The 20439-nt window shown below is 42.2% G+C and overlaps 1 protein-coding gene across 2 annotated transcripts in view; it reads left to right on the top strand.

Annotated features, from left to right (window-relative positions):
- The window catches only part of DPYSL3 (dihydropyrimidinase like 3), a 144828-nt gene that overhangs the window by 113056 nt on the left and 11333 nt on the right, over positions 1 to 20439 (top strand). For both annotated transcript variants that reach the window (XM_073651288.1, XM_073651287.1), the window contains exons 3-9: positions 4130 to 4314; positions 4844 to 5008; positions 7254 to 7315; positions 7601 to 7681; positions 10666 to 10734; positions 14956 to 15076; positions 19484 to 19640. In XM_073651288.1, the coding sequence (XP_073507389.1) occupies positions 4130 to 4314; positions 4844 to 5008; positions 7254 to 7315; positions 7601 to 7681; positions 10666 to 10734; positions 14956 to 15076; positions 19484 to 19640 (840 nt within the window). The remainder of the gene's footprint in view (positions 1 to 4129; positions 4315 to 4843; positions 5009 to 7253; positions 7316 to 7600; positions 7682 to 10665; positions 10735 to 14955; positions 15077 to 19483; positions 19641 to 20439) is intronic.

Here is a 20439-nt window from a genome sequence, read left to right as displayed (position 1 = left end):
GTTGGATAGTGAGGTGATAAGGGTGTTGAAGTAGGTTTGTTTGGAGAGGTAAAGTGCGGCGTTGTATGCTTTAAGCATAAATTTATAATGAATGAAATCTTCAGGCAGATTGGATTTTCTCCACAGACGTTCGGCACACCTGGAGTACAGGTGGAGAAGACGTGTTTGCAGCATGTGCCAGGGTTGTCGCCGTCTGTGCCGAGTTGTTCTATGTGTAGGAGATGCAGCCGCTCTGCAATCTATCATTATAATGCTTCAGTGCAGAGCCAGGACATGAAAGGGAGGAGATTGGACCCAGTGATGACTGCAAATTTATGTTTTTTTTTCGAACCCTTTAGCTTGCTCTTATTTCTAATAACAAATAGTGCTTTCCTTACCAACCCTTGGTCCAGTATCACAGCTCCCAGTCATTCTTTATAGTCTGCAGAGGAGACATCACGACTACCGCATACATGACCATTTCACCCAATCACATTGCTCAACAGTATTTTGTGTTGGCAATTCTCATAAGGCACATGAATATAGGCAGATTGCTCACCGTCGATGAAGTCAAAGTTTCTTCAAATTCTCATCAGCAGCTTTCTCCTGTATTAGTAGGGTGTTGAGAGGAACACTGAATTCGAGCTTGTAAATGTAGTATGGTAGAAAAAGCTGCTCCAGCACCTCAATATGATAAAATTCCTGCCTTCTTGAGATTGAACAGAACATAGTATACTGGTCCTTGCCGGCTTTCTTGCGCGTTTAGAGCATACACTGCTCTTAATCAAAGATTGTTAATTGACATTCTATGACTAAGAGCAGTGCTTGCTTGAAACGCGTAAGGCAGCCGGCAAGGCTGTTATATTTGATCTCGGTAAGAAAGAAATTTTCTCATATTGAGATGCTGGAGCAGCTTTTTCTATAACACTACATTCCGTGTTGGAACATTGCTTTAGGGCTATACAGGTAAGAATGAACTAGTAACTATATGGCCATTTAGATCATAGAAATACAAGACCTGACAGGTTCCCCTTGAAAGTAGTTTGGACATTACTGCCCAATAACAATTCAGGCTAGTTCTATTAGTGAATCCTATGTTAATGTGCTCATCCACAAATAAGATATTTTCAAGTTGTCTTTAAAGGGCTCAGTCACCAGATTTCACATTGTAAATTGAATACATTATTAATTGGGATCTCTTAAACCTTGGGCGCTGGTGTACTTACTTTGAAAATCCATTTAAGAATGCCTATATAGAATAAAATAAACTAAGCTTATAAAATGCTTATTTTAATGAGGCATCAAATGGACATCAGGGAAAGTTTCTCACGAAAGATTATACAGGTATTATTGCATGAATTTTTAAAGTAAGTACACCATCCTGATGTATGCACTTTGTACTGTACAATCAGGTGACAGATCTGCTCTAAGCTTCACCAGACAGGAGTCCAACAAAAGATACAGATTACACTTCTTTTTTTGTTGGAAGGGGCACGGGATGGTGAACTGATCACGGTGCCAAAGGAAATCGGAGGGTTGCCCATGTAATGTAATTTATAGTATGATGATTAAACAGGAATAAATAATCTTATGTTATATCGTTTCTTCACGACTGAACATCCGTTGTTCTGTCTGTATTAAAATTTGGGGAATGCTTCTCTTGCAAATCCCTATTACAAAGAGCTTGTATTTGTAATGAGACCTGTAGGATGTGAGTGGGATCACAAGGTCCTAATAGCCAAAAGCAGATCAACAGCTGCACTTCTTTCTACTTTCCGAAGCTGGAGCTGAAATTCACATCCGCTGGAGTGAAGCCCCAGGGCTTTGTTTTGTTTCTGAAATGTCTCAGGTTTCTGCTTCTTTTTTTTTTTTCCTTTTAAAATGCATCCAGAACAATTAAGAAGAAATTATCTATAGAAGAGACTAACTGTATAATAGAAGTAAATTTTCTTAATCCCATCAAGGTTCTTCCACCACAATGCCAAATCCAAGCCAAGCCTCACATACAATACACGTTTAGTAGATATTAGAACCTTTGTAGAAACCTGAGGACCACAAGGTAGATATGTATAGAATTATGGTCTCCATTACTGTTTGGGGCAGTTTCTGCCCTCCTAGACTCTGCTGGTCTCTTCCACAATTAATTGGGTCTTGGAAGTTAACCCACAACTGCAAAATATATTTCCCCATTTTACTACAAAGTTAATTCAAGAAATACTCACCATAACAATCCTGACTATCAGATGTGGACAGCTATAACAAACGCAGACTTGTCCTGCAGCTGCCACAGCCAGGAATATATAATATTACATGGTGCCGATTCTGAGATGAATACCCAGTACAAAGCTAATATCTGTCACAGCTGAGTGTTGGCTACAATGTATCCAGTCTATGCAGGTGTCAGGGGCAGTTATAGTTGTTGTGTTAAATGAGTCCCATTTTTCTAAGCCAAAGGACTTCTGGATCAATGGCACTTTGCTTAGAATGTTGTCTCTGTTTCTTCAAGGGTGTATTCACACTGAATTATACATTATACCATGCAATATACACCTATTTACTGGATTCAAACATGCTTTTCTATCCAGCAAATAGTGGCATAGCGACATTCTCTCTTGCTGGAGGCCCATCATTTTTTTAGCCTTTGTTAGCTGAATGTTGGCCTATTGATTAGTTTAAAGTGTACGACAGGAATCTCAATCCACACTAATAGAAATTGCTTGCTAGTGCTAAAAGAGTTTAAACAGGATCTATCACTTGCTAAAAATTTGAGATAAATACCTTGTAAAAATCCCTGAGCTCCCCTGATTCTGCCTCTCTTTTTAGTTTTGTGCTCCGTCACTCCATTGCAGAGATATTCACATTTGTTGCTTTTGGAAGGCACTATGTGAAATCTCTGCTTTGTAGTCCAACTGAGCATTTCTTCAGAGTCTTCTATGGTGGGATGCGCTTTAATCCCTCCCTCCCAGATGCTGCCAATCACAGCTCGGCAGCTGGTCTAACAGTCTCGTTGTGATTGGCAGCGTCTAGGAAGGAGGGGTGGAAGCGCATGCCACCAGAGAAAACTCTGTAGAAACGGCCAGTTGGATTACAAACAGAGATTTCACATATTGGCCACCCAAGGCAATAAATGTGAATATTTCTGCAATGGACTGATGCTGCGCAAAATGGAAAAGAGCAGATGAATCAGAGGGACTCTGGAATTTTTGCAGGGTATTTAATGCAATATTATTTTTTAACTAATGACAGGCCCTCTTTAAAATTCTATAAAGCCTATTCATTCTGGATATAGTGTGGTTGTCTAAAAGTAGACTTCACCAATGTAACCTTGTCATGTATACCTGACATATTGAAACAGTACAATATTTTCACTGTTTTTAAATTTATTACATTTAATTAAAAAAAAATGTTTTTTCTTAAACAAGCATGTCTATGGGCTGTTGACGTTTTTTTTTAATCAGAAACTTTGCTTTAGTCCACATTGTTGATATTATATTGACGACATCTAAAAATAATACAGTTCATTAATTTTCAATGACAAAACATCACAGAATGACAAAATGTTAATATGTCATTGATATAATGATTATGATACACATTACATCTTTCAATGTAAAGCATAACTCCACCAATCAGAAAAAAAGAGGCTAAATAGTTTAAAGGGGGTTTCCCCAGCTTTAAACGTTATTGTTAATGGGCCCAGGATGTGGTAATAAAAAAAAAATCCTATGCTCCCCTCCCAGACCGGGGTGCTAGTCCACACTCATTAATGTGACCCCGGCCAGTCTCAGGAGGGGAAATCACCTATTTTTACCACACCCTGGGACCATTGACAACAACTTTAAAAATAAGGGAAAGCCTTCTTAAGAGTTGAGAAAAGTAAGAAGAGAGAAAAAAGTATTATAATAAGCCTTGAGAATCTGAAGTCCTAGTTGGAGGATAGTAAGTCGGCTAGGTAAGTATACAGACCCCTATCAACACAATCCAAGTACTTAATACTCAAAGGAATTAGTCAATTATCGTGGTCTTGAGACGTTAGCTCCTGGATCCGATGTATGTCGGAAAAAGTATCCAAACTTTCATGTAGTGCAGGTATCTAAAAATCTTCTATTCAGGTTTTGCAAATAAACTCTCTTACTTTTCTACATCATAGGCAGATTGGAGACAACCTGATTGTTCCAGGAGGTGTAAAAATCATTGAAGCTAATGGGAAGATGGTGATACCTGGTGGAATTGACGTCCATACCCACTTACAGATGCCCTACAGAGGGATGACTACAGTAGATGATTTTTTCCAAGGGACGAAAGCTGCTATTGCAGGAGGGACCACCATGATACGTGAGTGTTTTTTTTTCTTCCTATAACTAAAAACATACATTTATTTTTAAAATATTTGTTAAGTTTATTTTTGGTCTGGATACTAGATGTCAACGATACAACATTGCTTTGTAGGAAATACTTTGGTAATAGATATAGTTACACCATCAAAATTGAACGGGACACTTACTATATCTATTGCCACCATGAAAGCAAAACTGTCAGCTTGTTCATGCTGCGCCAACCACAGATGGCTACCTATGGTTAGGGCAGCATGAACGTGTGGACAAATTCCCTCTCAGCTGTCCATACAATTGGTGATTTGGGCTGGATCATACTTCTGCTGGAAAAAAGGAATTACTGGCTTAAAGAAGCTGCTGACACAATGGCTAATTCCCATCTCGACAATGAAATAAGGATGTACGCTCTGCCAAAGTGAATGTGCTTGATAATGGTGGAGTTGGGTGAAATAGCTAATGGCCAAGCATTCGGCTGCCAAAGAAGAATGCCGGCCACTAACACGTTTCTCTTTTTTTTGCTTCTATCTCAGTGGATCATGTCATCCCAGAACCAGAATCCAGTGTCATTGAAGCCTTTGAGAAGTGGAGAGAGTGGGCCGATGGGAAAGCCTGCTGCGACTATTCTCTGCATGTAGACATCACCCACTGGAACGACAGCGTGAGACAAGAAGTGGAAACCCTTGTGAAGCAGAAAGGTGATGGCACATAATGTATCTTAAGGCCCCGTCACACTAAGCGATATCGCTAGCGAGATCGCTGCTGTGTCACGGTTTTGGTGACTCACCAGCGACCTCACCAGCGATGTCGCTATGTGTGACACTTTGCAGCGATCAGGCCCCTGCTGTGAGGTCGCTGATCGTTGCAAAGTGTCCTGGACCATTTTTTGGTCGTTGGCCTCCTGCTGGCCAGCACACATCGCTGTGTGTGACCAGCGGGACCAACGATCTGGCTGGTAACCATGGTAAACATCGGGTTACTAGGGGCACGCGCGCACTTAGTAACCCGCTGTTTACCATAGATACCACTCTGCTACGGTGTGCGGAGGCTCCAGCGCACGGTAGCAGAGTTGTATCCATGGTAAACAGCGGGTTACTAGGGGCACACGCGCACTTAGTAACCCGATGTTTACCATAGTTACCAGCCTGCTCCTGCTTCAGCAGGCTGGTAACGGGAGCAGGACATCGTGGAACGATTCTTTCCACGATATCGTTGCTCCCCTGATCGCTGGTGAGCCTGCCTGTTTGACAGCTCACCAGCGATGTATTAGCGATGCAGCAACGATCCCTGACAGGTCGTATCGTTGTCGGGATCGCTGCTGCATCGCTTAGTGTGACGGGGCCTTTACAGTGATTAGTTGTAAATAAGGCATTGTCTTTTGTCATTAATGATAATGACATGGGAGACATCAGTGTAAGTGTATGTGCACACAGAAGTATTTTTGTCACATTTTTTCTGTACAGTTTTGCTACAAAACAGAAGCATTTCCTAAGACCAGCGAAATGAATGAGACTCCTGAAGTCTCCTGCACACGTTGCTTATTTTTTCCCTTGCAGGTTTGAAGCAGTCTCACATCTGCAGCATGTCAATTCTTTCAGTGTTTTTGCAATGTTTTTCTCCAAATTCCAATGCATTGGAAAGAACATATCAAAAACGCAAGTAAATACGTGGCAAATTGCACATACTTGATGCACAAGTATTATATACTGATACACCAGTAATATATACTGAATGTGTGCACATACCCTAAGGCTATGTTCACACGTTGCATTTTTGCAGAGTTTTTTTTCTCCAGGCAAAATCTGCTCTTTTAGCAATAAAGAGGTGGCTTACAAAAAGCAAGTTTTTCTGCTTTCTTCCCGCTTATTTTTGGTGTGTTTTTGCTTCGTTTTTTTAACGCGGATTATATGTGTCATTTGTCTACAGTGCATCATAAAGTTCGGTGTATTCACCAAAAACTCTGCAAAAAACACATGGTTGCTTTTATTGCAAGGTTTCTACACTTTCTCATTGTTTTCTATACGTGACAAAATGCTGCAAAAAATGCTGAAAGAACTGACATGCTGCATATGTCAAAAACGCTGCACTTTTCCAATTCATTCAGTAAAAAAACCCAATTGTGTGCATGAGATTTCTGAAATCTCAACTTTTGCTGGTACTGTAAAAAGCAGCTTTTAATTTGCATAACAAACTTTGCAAAAAACGCAACTTGTGAACGCAGGCTGAGGCTTTTTTCTCATGGGTGTTTTGATTTCCATCATAAATGGATCTCCCTTGACTTTAATGGGGTCTAACTAGTAGAGTGACCGCAGTGACAAAACAGTTGGCCATACACGCGTCCTCTCCATTCACTGTTATAGGAGTGCTGAATACATTATTTTTGTCACAACAACCAGTGTCCGGCTTTTCATGTGTTTTTTTTCTGGGACCATTAGTTCTGGATTAGAGGTCTAGACATCGTTCCCCTGGTATTATGACCCTTATTCCCTGTCGCTGGGTCTGTCATCATGTAAGCTTGTGCCAGTCCTTCAGAATAACATTCCCACTTGCAGTACCAGTCTGCTGCAAGTGCCAGAAGCTGTGTTTTCCCTTGTCTCCATGCCCAGGCTTCCTATTTCCAAGCCTTGTACCTGAGGAGGTGATCATGACTTCTATGTTCTGCCATAAATGTGTTATTTTAAGCAGGCTTTCAGATTGCACTTTTGGTTTATTAGCGTCCTAGCGCAGGGCCCTCTGTCTGGGATCTCTCTCCTAGCCGCTCTGTTTTCCTAGCTCTGGATACTAGGTAGCCATGCCAGACACGAGCCTTCCTTCCATGTTGAGGTTCTGCAGCCAGCTCCTTCCATTCCACAGGAGTGTAATAATTATCACATGTTCCTAGCTAGAACACAGGAAAAATCTGACACTGACTTTCCATCTTTGCTCTTTTTTTTTAATTCCCAGGTGTTAACTCTTTCATGGTTTACATGGCCTATAAAGATATGTATCAGATGTCCAACACCGAGGTAAATTCCATTGGATTTCCTTCCTCTCTGGGCTGTAATCCAGATATATGCGTGTTCTTCTTATCTTCCTCTGGGTCTGTTGGAAACGAGGTTGTGATCTGGAGAATTACTATGTGTTTACAAGTCTGACCCAATATGAAGGGACCTGTGTTGTCTCTCCTATATATTGTTTATTCATGTAATGGCGTCACAGCTGTCATACAATCTCCGAAAGTTCTGCTTTTGTGATAAACATGAACTTTTTCCCTGTTTTCAAAGCTAACGTTCTGATTGTGTATATTCCAGCTTTATGAGATCTTTACTTTCCTTGGAGGAATGGGGGCAATTGCTCAGGTTCATGCTGAAAATGGAGACATCATTGCCCAGGTAAGGACAAGTCCCGATTTCCTAACAGCAGTGGAGGAAATGTGTGCGATATTAGATGGATTTATAGGAATAGCAGCTCTTAGTTACATAGGAGAATAAATGGGATGTCCACTAACTTGATATTGATGACCTATCATTAGGATTAGTCATTAATATTAGATTGGTGGGGGTCCGACAACTATCACTCCCGAACATCTGCAGCTGCCATGTGTAAGCAGTGAATGGAGCAGAAGATCACAGCTCCTTACACTGCTTAGTGGCCATTAGCGTGAACTGCCAAACAGCTCCTACTCAGTTCAATAGGCGTTGATTTGCTGTTCTGACCAGCAGCGGCTACACAGCAGAGCTGTGCTGTTTAGTTCTGCTCAATGGATACATACAGTCTCTGTCAGAGCTAATAACAGCTGATCAAGGGGGTGTCAACTCCCACCAAACTGTTATTAAAGGGAATCTGTTAGCAATTTTTTTCTATGTATGCTGAGGGCACCTTTATGTAGGAGCAGAGACCTTTATTCCAGGAATATGTCATTTACTAGACTGTGTTTTGCTGTTTCAATACAGTAAGTGATTTATCAGCAGGAGATTATCACTACAGGACAACTGACCTAGTGCCTCCTAGTCCAACCACTCCTCCAGCACTGATTAGCAGCTTTCTGTCAATATACATTCTACACAAGATGCTGCTAATCAGGGGTGTGGGCGGGGTTGCACAGGGCTCAGCATTCTGAGCACTACAGCAGAGAAAACTGTGATTCTATCACAAATGCTTCCTCCAGTAAACTAAGTGATACATCACTGGAATCAGGGTCTCTGTTCCTACATCATTCTGCTGTTGATCACGTATCAAAAGCTTGCTGACAGACTCCCTTTAATAACCTATCCTGAAGCTAGGTCATCAATATTTTGTGCCTAGAAACCCCTTTAATACCACGGAATTGATCCAGAAGACAAAAACCTTTTATGAGGCTGTTACCATTTGTCTCATAATAGGAGGAAAATATCCTCCCTGATTCTAGAATAAATCCATTGATCCTCATCCTGTCTTCAAAAAAAAATTGTTAATTAGCATAGATGTTTAAATGGGTTGTCCAGGCCTTTCACATAAGTCTGCAGTCACTCATTGTGCCGGGAGTATTCTCCGTTGCTGGTGACGAGACTGAGCGGTCACATACGAGTAGATGTGTGCAGTCTCACTGAATAGAAGTGAATTGAGCAGGGCCCCACATGTCTAGTCTGAATGTGGCTGGGAGTATGCATATTGCATGACCGATCGGTCTCGGCGCCAGCATCGGACAATCCTCACGGCGCATGCTGCTAACAGACAGATGTTAAAAAAAGCAGAGCTCAACCTTATAACCGTCATCCTATATCACCAAAGCTAAAGGTGGCCAGGCACTTGTGCTATACTGCTAACAGGCTGGTGTAGCTGTACCATCAGGGCAACTGACAGCTCGTAGCAGCAGAAACTAATATATGTTTAGCAAAACTAGATCATAGACATCAAAGAAGACCCATAAATTCAACATATATCTTGGGATTTAAAGCTGCAAATGAAGTAAAATAATAAGGTAACCTTACTAATCCCGCTGCATTACATCAGTGAAATAAGTTTACTAAGCTCGCTTTTCCATAAACAGTCTCCATATATTTAGGGATTTGATGGTGACCATTTCACAAGACTCTCGCTTTCATAACATGGGATTGCTATGATGAAAGGAGTCAGTTTTGGCCGCTGTGTCAATAGAATCTTTACCACAATCCCTTCCAAACTCTGAACTGCAGTTGTTGGCTCTCATTCATGTATCCCTTTTTAATTGATACAAAATGTTAGCAAGAGGTCAGGAATGCAAAATGGAGAGGATGAAGTCATTGAAGAAAAGATCTGCTCCCTGAAGAAAGGAAAGAACATTTACAGAGATTAGAAGCCTAGCTTTAGACTCCTTCATAGTGGGAATAGTGGGCAGAAGAGGAGCCTTGTACTGAAAATCAAATGGTACATGGGTTTACAATGCGTAACTCAGAAAGAAGACGGATCTGGCTGCTATTACGGCACGGTGCCTTTGTATTGATGTAGGTGAGGCCGGGCGTTGTATACTTTCTAGGGAGAAGACTTGTAAACTGTGCACTCATTTTAGATTCTGATCAGAAATCATGTATTCTTGCTGAAAGATAAATCATTTTGACATTTTATGTTTCATAGTATTCCAGAATGTTATTGCTCAAATAGAAATATCTAAGGAAAATAATGACCTTTTCGAAACGTTGCTTTTCTGTGCATATTGATGTTGTGGCGAAACCTCCATCTACTTCTTATTATTCATGTTCTTAAAGGGAATCTGTCATCATTGTTTTCCTCCTAATCTGAGAGCAGCATAATGTAGAGACAGAAATCCTGATGCCAGTGATGCATCACTTACTGGGCTGCTTGCTGTAGTTTTATAAAATCACTGTCCTATCAGCAGTAGATCATCATTAGAGGACTAGTAAACCTGCTGCCAGGTAGTCACCAGTATTTATGATCTCTGCATAACACCACCCCCACCACTGATTAGCAGCTTTCTGTCTATTCACAATGTATATAGAAAGCTGCCAATCAGAGGTGTAGACGTGGTTATACAAAGCTCAGCATTCAGAGAACTGCTAGATCTGCAGCAGATAAAACAGTGATTTTATCAAAATGACAGCAAGCAGCCCAGTAAGTGACACATCGCTGGAATCAGCGATGGAACCTCTACTTTATGCAAAAACTCGGTGACAAATTCTCTTTAACATAACCAAAAAAGGCATAAATTAAATTAAAAAAAATATTTCTTGTACTGATCCATGTCTGTGTCTTAATGTGAAAGATTGCCGTAAAGAGAGAAGTGTTGCAGTGCTATTGTATATCACCATATGGCGTTATGTTTCATTTTCCTGCCACTGTATAACATGCTGACTAGTAAATTAAAACAATAGAATATTAATAATTATTGATTCCTTTATAGGAGCAACAGAGAATGTTAGAAATGGGGATTACTGGACCGGAGGGTCATGTTTTGAGTCGGCCAGAAGAGGTAAGTGACTCTGCTAATGCTCCGTATTGCCTGTGCTGTCCTGTGTAAGGGTCACATAGGACAGCCCAAAAAATATTATTTTATGAGTCTGCTGTTTTTAAGAGGCGCGCTCTCCTCATGCCCCTCAGAGCAGTGATTGAAGGCATCCTGCTGTAAACAGTTGTCGGTCAGTCACTATTGGGAGACAGGGAGAGCTCTCTCCTCATGCCCCTCAGAGCAGTGATTGAAGGCATCCTGCTGTAAACAGTTGTCGGTCAGTCACTATTGAGAGACAGGGAGAGGGCTCTCCTCATGCCCCTCAGAGCAATGATTGAAGGATTCCTGCTGTAAACAGTTGTCGGTCAGTCACTATTAGGAGACTGGGAGAGCGCTCTCCTCATGCCCCTCAGAGCAATGATTGAAGGCTTCCTGCTGTAAACAGTTGTCGGTCAGTCACTATTGGGAGACAGGGAGAGCTCTCTCCTCATGCCCCTCAGAGCAGTGATTGAAGGCTTCCTGATGTAAACAGTTGTCGGTCAGTCACTATTAGGAGACTGGGAGAGCTCTCTCCTCATGCCCCTCAGAGCAGTGATTGAAGGCTTCCTGCTGTAAACAGTTGTCGGTCAGTCACTATTAGGAGACTGGGAGAGCTCTCTCCTCATGCCCCTCAGAGCAGTGATTGAAGGCTTCCTGCTGTAAACAGTTGTCGGTCAGACACTATTGGGAGACAGGGAGAGGGCTCTCCTCATGCCCCTCAGAGCAGTGATTGAAGGCTTCCTGCTGTAAACAGTTGTCGGTCAGTCACTATTAGGAGACTGGGAGAGCTCTCTCCTCATGAATACACGGATTTCATTAGAGAAGACCTATCACCAGGTGTAAAGTGGCCCGTTTTTGTGTAAGGTTTGTAAGTCATGCTCCCAAGATGACCCCCTGCTCCTAACCGAAAGCAAGCCTGGTACCAGAATACTGCTCTATCTAAAGAGATCGGAGACGGAGAGTTATGAAAACTGGCATAAAGCTAATGCAGACTGGTTGGCTTAAATTTCCAAAATGACCTGTGAAAAATGAAATGTGAGCTCTGCGGTGCTACAGGTCATCCTTAATTCTGATAAATGGCCCCCATCACTCAAGGTTACCTCCCAGGGCTAGGAAGTTAGACTGTTTACATATATATTAGACTTTGTGTATTTCTCATACAAGTACTAATGGAATTAAAGCCTCTACATGTTCACTTTGGGCAGCGTTTAACCGCTGTGGAGCCTAAACACGTTCTATTTCTGTGCGTCTTCATCCTGTTTGTATCTGGTGCTGATTAACCATTTCCTTGGGCTGATTACTTTTGCAAGGGCATCGTAAGCTACGCAACATAAACCTTACTGTACATTATCCGCCATGTTTCAGAATAAATAAGCAGAAGAAATATATACAAAGGGTAAATAATATATACAAGTGGCGTAAAAAAACAAAGGTAAGCAAATCCAGGCAGACAAGCCATGCAAGCAAACAAGATAAAAAGCAGCACTTGACTGATAGAGCAGGGAATGTTTCTTGCCTGTGACAATGTTTGAGCGGGAGCCAATTCTACAGTGTAATGATTATTTTAGTAATGGGAGAGGAAGTCCTATGTAATGAGGAAAAGATGTGCACACGTAGCAGAGCAGCCGAACGCCCTGGGTATTGCGAATGCAGGAAGTGGGCCTAGCTCTTACTGGACCCCTAGAATAGTGCCTCGCCAGGGACTCTCATAACCCAGCTGTGATGTCATGTGTAAGAGATGCGCTCTATCGACAGGCTTCAGCCATATAAGCTCACAGTCTGGCAGAACTAATGTGAAGGAAGTACACGGTGCTGATTGGAAACAGCTCCATAAATGATGCTATTTACAGGAGGATGAAGATTCTGTGCTGACAGCCCATGGTAAGGCTTAGAAAAGGGCACCTGCTCGGCTCCTTCCCGTCCATTATCTCATTGATCCCTGTCTAATTTTCCAGTGTATCCTGCAATAATATTCAAATAAACTTTCTGTTGTATTGTCATTTTATATATTTAGGGGGAGCAGATTTAAAAAAAAACGCTTCCAAATATTCATAGACCGAGCCAAAGCATTTTATAAACCCGAAGTGTAATTTGTGACAGATCCAGATCCCAATGCAAAGCCCAATCAGGACCCTTAGGGTACGTGCCCATAATCCATTTCTGCAGCGGTTTGGACGCAGCTCACCTGCGCTGCGTCCAAACTGCTGCGTTGTACAGTAGAGGCAAAGTGGATGGGATTTAAAGAAATCCCATGCCCACTGGTCTTCTATTTGACGCTGCGTAAACTCACCGGACGCGCTTCTTTACGAGCCGCAGCATGTCAATTTCTAGCATCTCCGCAACAGAAATTTTACCCATAGAATGAATAGGGTGCAGTAACTCCACATGTCTTCAAGGAACACATGTCCAAAGCGCTGCAATAGCCTGATCATGGCACATACCCTTACCTAGCATGTGCTAGTTATAACACTGGTGTTGTCTTATGAGATAAAAGATCGGGACCACTTTGGGAATGGGAACCAAGTACAACTGCTGTCTCTACACCCAGTCCTGCACATTGAAATTACAGACTAGACATGTGGAAAGTTTCTACTTTTCTTTTTCTATCATTTATATGCTTTAATCTTATCCTAAAGTAGGGCGTAATAGCACATCTTAGGTCGGTGCGGGAGTATGGTGAATGGCTCAGGACTAAGCCCACACCATCTATGGCAGTAATGTAGTTCCAATTTTCTAGATTCACCATTTTTAGCATTTTAGAGTGCAGCTATATCTTTCTTAGAATTGTTGTCTTAGCTGGCACCTGTTCTCACTAGCTTGGATGTGCTGGTCAGTTTTTCTGTTTGTAGCAAACTCCTATGACATATGCACTCCTACTCCCATCAGCATAAGGTGGTTTTAATTAGCTGGATCCCTCCAGCCCCATAAATTGTAGGCTTTTTAGTCCAAGAGAAGTGTCTTTTCAGGACAGGGATCCAGTAATGTGGTGCGCCTTGACAATGGCTGTTGGGCGCACATACATTGGCCAAGTTATGTGCTAAGTACCTTCTCTTACTATAAATTTTTCTATAGCAATATTACAGTTCCAATTTTTCCAAAATTCCATATGTACATAATGTAGCATTTTATCTATTTTCTATGGCAGTAATGTAGTTCCAATTTTCTAGATTCACCATTCTTAGCATTTTAGAGTGCAGCTATATCTTTCTTAGAATTGTTGTCTTAGCTGGCACCTGTTCTCACTAGCTTGGATGTGCTGGTCAGTTTTTCTGTTTGTAGCAAACTCCTATGACATATGCACTCCTACTCCCATCAGCATAAGTTGGTTTTAATTAGCTGGATCCCTCCAGCCCCATAAATTGTAGGCTTTTTAGTCCAAGAGAAGTGTCTTTTCAGGACAGGGATCCAGTAATGTGGTGCGCCTTGACAATGGCTGTTGGGCGCACATACATTGGCCAAGTTATGTGCTAAGTACCTTCTCTTACTATAAATTTTTCTATAGCAATATTACAGTTCCAATTTTTCCAAAATTCCATATGTACATAATGTAGCACTTACCTATTATCTATGGCAGTAATGCTATTCCAATGTTCTAGATTCATCATTCTTAGCATGTCAGAGTGCAGCTATATTTTTTCCTTTAAGCCCACACCATACCTGGCAGAAGCTGGCTTCTGCTTGTAACAGCAGCAACCAGAGCTAGCTCCAATCGCTACCGTTTAAACATTTAGATGCCACTGTCAATCACTGACATCTTTTAGACTGGATATTACCATAACATTCTGACCTGGATCACAGCGTGTTCACATGGTTGCTTCTGTGTCTCCTATTGATATCACAGTAAAGTTACTCTTCAGTACTTTGCAATATCTTCAGTGAGAATGGGCACTAAGATTCTTGGCATTGTTTAGTTCCCAGTGTTTAGGCCGCCACCGACTATTATGGCTTGTCTAGGAAAAAATCTGTAAAGATCTGTAATGGGAAATGTTAAAACATGTGTTCAAGTATAATTGTGTCTAACCACATGATAAATTGTGGCTTCAGTTGAATGGTTCCATTTCTTTTATGTGAGGTGCTATAAGATATGTGTCCAGAATTTAGCAGTTTATCATGTGGCATCTGTGTACCACTGTTGAATCCCGTGCTGTTTGTGGATGTTGATATCTTTTCTCGTGTTCAGCGTCCCGTGTTTCTTTGTTCTTTCAGCTGGAAGCAGAAGCTGTTTTTCGTGCCATAACCATTGCAAGCCAAACAAACTGTCCACTATATGTGACCAAAGTGATGAGCAAAAGCTCAGTAGACCTCATCTCCCAAGCCAGGAAAAAAGGTGAATGACGAGAGCTGTGAACATCCCACTAAGTCTAGTGCCTACAAAGGGATGGTCAATAATTGAATGTGTGCCCAATAAAATCTCTTTTTGAGATCTCTGGTATCTGTATAAGGCTGCGTGCCCGTGCTCCTGGAGAGGAGGAGACTCTCCTCCAGACCCGGGTACCATAGAACCTGTTAAAAAAAATAATTCAAATAAAAAAAACATTATACTCAACTTCTGATGGCCCCCGGTCTCCTGTACGGTGTTTCCTGGCTCCCCGGCGGCTCGCGATGGTGTAGACTTCGGCGGTCACGTGACCTATCACATGACTAAATGACGTCATGGAAGGTCCTTTTACACCACCGCGAGCCACCGGGGAGCCAGGACACATCGCTGAGAAGACCGGGGGCCATCTGAAGGTGAGTATAATGTTAATTTTTTTTATTTTTCACCATTTTTATTCTTTTTTTAACTATTAACTTGGTCACACTTTATAAATCCAATGCTGGTTGCATGGATTTATACGGTGTGACCAAGTTGTCAAGCACTTTTCCAAGTGATGCTAAAATCGCTTGGAAAAGCGCTTTGATAACCCGCATGCGAAAATGCATGCAAAAACACTTGACAAACACTTGGCAGGATGCATTTTTCCGCATGCGTTTTTCCTGCCAGGGAGATGCAGAAAAAATCCAGAGCATTTCTGCTTCGTGGGCACATAGCCTAAATGCTGGAAACCTGATGAGTCAAGTATTATGATCAGTAATTCTAGTGCTATGCTAATAGCAGATCCATAGAGTGTACTGTATGAATAGCATTTAACTCCAGCTGGCCATACATCTTAGATAACTGCTATCTCTGGTCTCTTTCCCAACTCCCAAATTTACACGAACACTCAGAACAGCCAAGCATTCACATGTTCTCCGTAGGGAGTGCGGCATTGGCGTATTGAGTTCCAACTGTTGGGGGAGAGTCGGGAGACCCCATTACACCTTAAACAACTGATTCTGCTGAAATTGGCTGAGACTGATAACCTTTATCTAATGTTTATAGGGACCCTAACTTATGTTTTCAATGTCTTAGATCAGTAAGCAGTCTGCAGCGAAATGTCCTTAGACCTCCTTTTAAAAGGTCTAGAAAATAGAATGGTTTGGGGTAATGGCTAGCTGTCATAGTGAAAGAATTTTCTAATTTATGTCACATATGTCGAACCTCTGCTCAGATGGCATAGTTGGGGAGAGAATACTGGAGCATGTTTCCCATTGCTAAGTGGCACCAAGGAACCATTTTGTATTGACCAGGCTAATTAGGTACATAGGTTCTACCTCACCCAGGTCAAAGGCTTATCTATAGCTCTGCCCTTCTTGTAGCTTTAAGACCATCGTGTGTTCTCAACTTAGAGATTCAATTGATACTTATGAGTGATTTTAAATACTAGGAGATTGCAGACTGCCCCCACTAGTGCCATGTACAGCCTACAAATGAATAGCAAAATGTAGTGTGAGCATAGTATTAAAGAGCATCTGATAGTCGGATCAACCCTCCTAAGCCGTCTATATGGACATGCAGGTCGTAGAAAGTTGAAATAAATGATACCTTGATATAGGTGATCTGATGTCTTATTCCAGAGAGATCTACGTTTATCTTTTATGTAAATGAGCTGTTAAAATCTATGGGCCGGACACAGATCTGTATGAGAATCGGCCTCCAGTGCTTATTTTAAAAGAAAGGGGGTGTTACCAGTGTGAGACATGTAAATCAGGAGAATAGACTGTCAGTCATTACATGTCTCACATTGGTAATGCCCCCTTTCATGCAAAATAGGCTCTGGAGGCAGATTCTTATGCAGATCTGTGTCCGGCCCATAGATCTTAACAGTTCACTTACGCTCAAAAAAGTAAAGGGAACACTTAAACAACAGAATACAACTCCAATTAAATCAAACTTCTGTGAAATCAAACTGTCAACTTAGGAAGCAACACTGATTGACCATCAATTTCACATGCTGTTGTGCAAATGGAATAGACAATAGATGGAAATTATTGGCAATTATCAAGACACTCAATAAAGGAGTGGTTCTGCAGGTGGGGACCACAGACCACATCTCAGTACCAATGCTTTCTGCCTGATGTTTTGGTCTCTTTTGAATGTTGGTTGTGCTTTCACATTCGGGGTAGCATGAGACGGACTCTACAACCCACAGAAGTTGCTCAGGTAGTGCAGCTCATCCAGGATGGCACATCAATGCGAGCTGTGGCAAGAAGGTTTGCTGTGTCTGTCAGCGTAGTGTCCAGAGGCTGGAGGCGCTACCAGGAGACGTGGAGGGGGGCCGTACGAGGGCAACAACCCAGCAGCAGGACCGCTACCTCCGCCTTTGTGCAAGGAGGAACAGGAGGAGCACTGCCAGAGCCCTGCAAAATGACCTCCAGCAGGCCACAAAGATGCATGTGTCTGCACGAATGGATAGAAACCGACTCCATAAGGGTGGTATGAGGGCCCGACGTCCACAGATGGGGGTTGTACTCACAGCCCAACACCGTGCAGGACGCTTGGCATGTGCCACAGAACACCAGGATTGGCAAAGTCGCCACTGGCACCCTGTGGTCTTCATAGATGAAAGCTGGTTAACACTGAGCACATGTGATAGACATGACAGAGTCTGGAGACGCCATGGAGAGCGATCTGCTGCCTGCAACATCCTTCAACATGACCAGTTTGGCAGTGGGTCAGTAATGGTGTGGGGTGGCATTTCTTTGGAGGGCTGCACAGCCCTCCATGTGCTCGCCAGAGGTAGCCTGACTGCCATTAGGTACCGAGATGAGATCCTCAGACCCCTTGTGAGACCATATTCTGGTGTGGTTGGCCCTTGGTTCCTCCTAATGCAGGACAATGCCAGACCTCATGTGGCTGGAGTGTGTCAGCAGTTCCTGCAAGATGAAGGTATTGAAGCTATGGACTGGCCCACCCGTTCCCCAGACCTGAATCTGATTGAGCACATCTGGGACATCATGTCTCGCTCCATCCACCAACGTCACGTTGCACCACAGACTGTCCAGGAGTTGGCGGATGCTTTAGTCCAGGTCTGGGAGGAGATCCCACAGGAGACCATCCGCAACCTCATCAGGAGCATGCCCAGGCGTTGTAGAAAGGTCATACAGGCATGTGGAGGCCACACACAATACTGAGTCTCATTATGACTTCTTTTAAGGACATTACATCAAAGTTGGATCAGCCTGTAGTGTGTTTTTCCACTTTCATTTTGGGGGTGACTCCAAATCCAGGCCTCCATTGGTTAATAAATTTGATTTCCATTGATGATTTTTGTGTGATTTTTGTCAGCACATTCATCTTTGTACAGAACAAAGTATTCAATGAGAATATTTCATTCATTCAGATCTAGGATGTGTTATTTGAGTGTTCCCTTTATTTTTTTGAGCAGTGTATAAGAAAAACCTGGATTTCTCCGAAGCAAGACATGGGATCGGAGATAATGTATGACTATAGTCAGCTTCCTATGACCTACATGCCTATATAGGCGGCTTAGGAGGGTTTATCTACTGACAGATTCCCTTTAACATCAACATAGATTTACTCATACAGTTATGTCCGCTACACAAAACTGTCCACAACATTGTATCAGTAACACTAGATGTGAGTATCATGTCTCCTGCCGCTTATATGCTGCGACAGTATTTCTCTCTGTGTAGAGATCAACACTGGAGAAGGAAAAGGGTTTACAGATATATTTCAGTATGAGATGGTCCTTGGACTGTCTCACTGCAGTCTATAGACCCCAGCTATTTGTGGCAACCAACCCACTCTGGTCCCTCTTATAAGATCCTTGTAAGTTGTAGACAAGGCTGTTCCAGCAGTGACAGGTGATGGAAGGGGTTCCCAGTCGCACATGCCCTGCCATTGACTTGTCTCCAGTAATCCCATTATTTTTTCCCTTTTTTTGCACTTTGATAGCACTGATAATTATGCAATGACAATTGTAAAGGCTTTTGTCTTTCATTTTGACTTTTGTGCAGGATTTTTGCTTTGTTCTGTTTTCTCTGTAGCTTTGTCATCTACTTTTTAGTCCTCTGTTACAATTTCAGCACAGCGACCTGATGCCCATAAGACCAATATGGATGGTTATGTCAGTCCACTGGCGTCATAACAAAGGACTAGCGGGAGGGGACGTGTGGGCTGCAGGGGCAGAAGAGAATTGCTCATGGACATGCTCTGTGTGGCTTACTATATGTTGCGTTCTTGCCCCAGCTGTGATGTCTGAATTGTAGTGACTAGATGTGTGAAGCCCATCTCTACACAAAGAATGTATACAGATACATTTATAACATTTTTTTTTCTTTTTATACACACCAGGTATTGATCCCTGTAAATTTTCCTGCAGTGTTAATATGTCAATTTGTCAATTTTCAGGTAATGTTGTTTTTGGGGAACCAATCACCGCTAGTCTGGGTACTGATGGTACACACTACTGGAGCAAGAACTGGGCTAAAGCTGCAGCTTTTGTGACATCACCACCTTTGAGTCCCGACCCCACCACCCCTGACTACATCAACTCTCTTTTGGCCAGGTAAGAAAAGAGCTTCCGAAGCATGTTTATTAGCTGTCCCTTCCTTATATTTCTGAATTATTAGTTGCAGGGGGTTGTGCCATGATTGAGAAAAATTCAATCAGATGCACTGTATAGCCAAAACTTCAGTATGTGGACACCTGCCCATCACACTGTTCTTAGCTTTTTAGACATCAGATTTCAAAACCATGGATGAGAAAGTTGGGCCTCTTTTTTGCTGTTATAACCACCTCCACTCATCTGAATAGAATTTCCATGAGATAGTGGAACATGGAAATTTTTGCCCATTCAGCCACAAACTGGAGCATTTGTGGTGTCAGGCATAGATCCTAGAAGAGAAGGCTGGCAGTCAGTATTCTAGTTCATTCCATAGGTGTTACACAATGTCTTCATGACCCTCGCTTTGTGTACGCTGTCATTCATGCAGGAAGAGGTAGCGGCCTTTCCCAAACTGTCCCATCTGTCGCAAAGTCGAAAAGCAACAATTATCCTTGCTCAATCAAATTTTACATTTTGCAGTCCAGTAGGCAGCGTTCTCTGGTTATCCACCAAAACTCATCCATCAGACTACCAGATAGTGAAACATGATTCATCGATATGGGATGGATTCACATTCATTAGCACATGACCCAAGCTATAGTAACTATTTGATCCAAATAAAATAAAATACACATTATTTTGGTGTTAAGTGGCGACAACTTTACTAAAAACCTCATGTCTATGAGAATCACAATAAGAGTCACGTGAAATGTTAGGCAAGTATATTCTGAGATCCATAGATACTGTTAGATCCCCCAGC

This window comes from Phyllobates terribilis, unplaced genomic scaffold, assembly GCF_046119375.1.
Source record: "Phyllobates terribilis strain yellow unplaced genomic scaffold, ASM4611937v1 Scaffold_11__3_contigs__length_659146591, whole genome shotgun sequence".
Classification (NCBI taxonomy): domain Eukaryota; kingdom Metazoa; phylum Chordata; class Amphibia; order Anura; family Dendrobatidae; genus Phyllobates; species Phyllobates terribilis.
The sequence above is the reverse complement of the archived record's forward strand: the minus strand, read 5'-3'. Positions and strand labels throughout refer to the sequence as shown.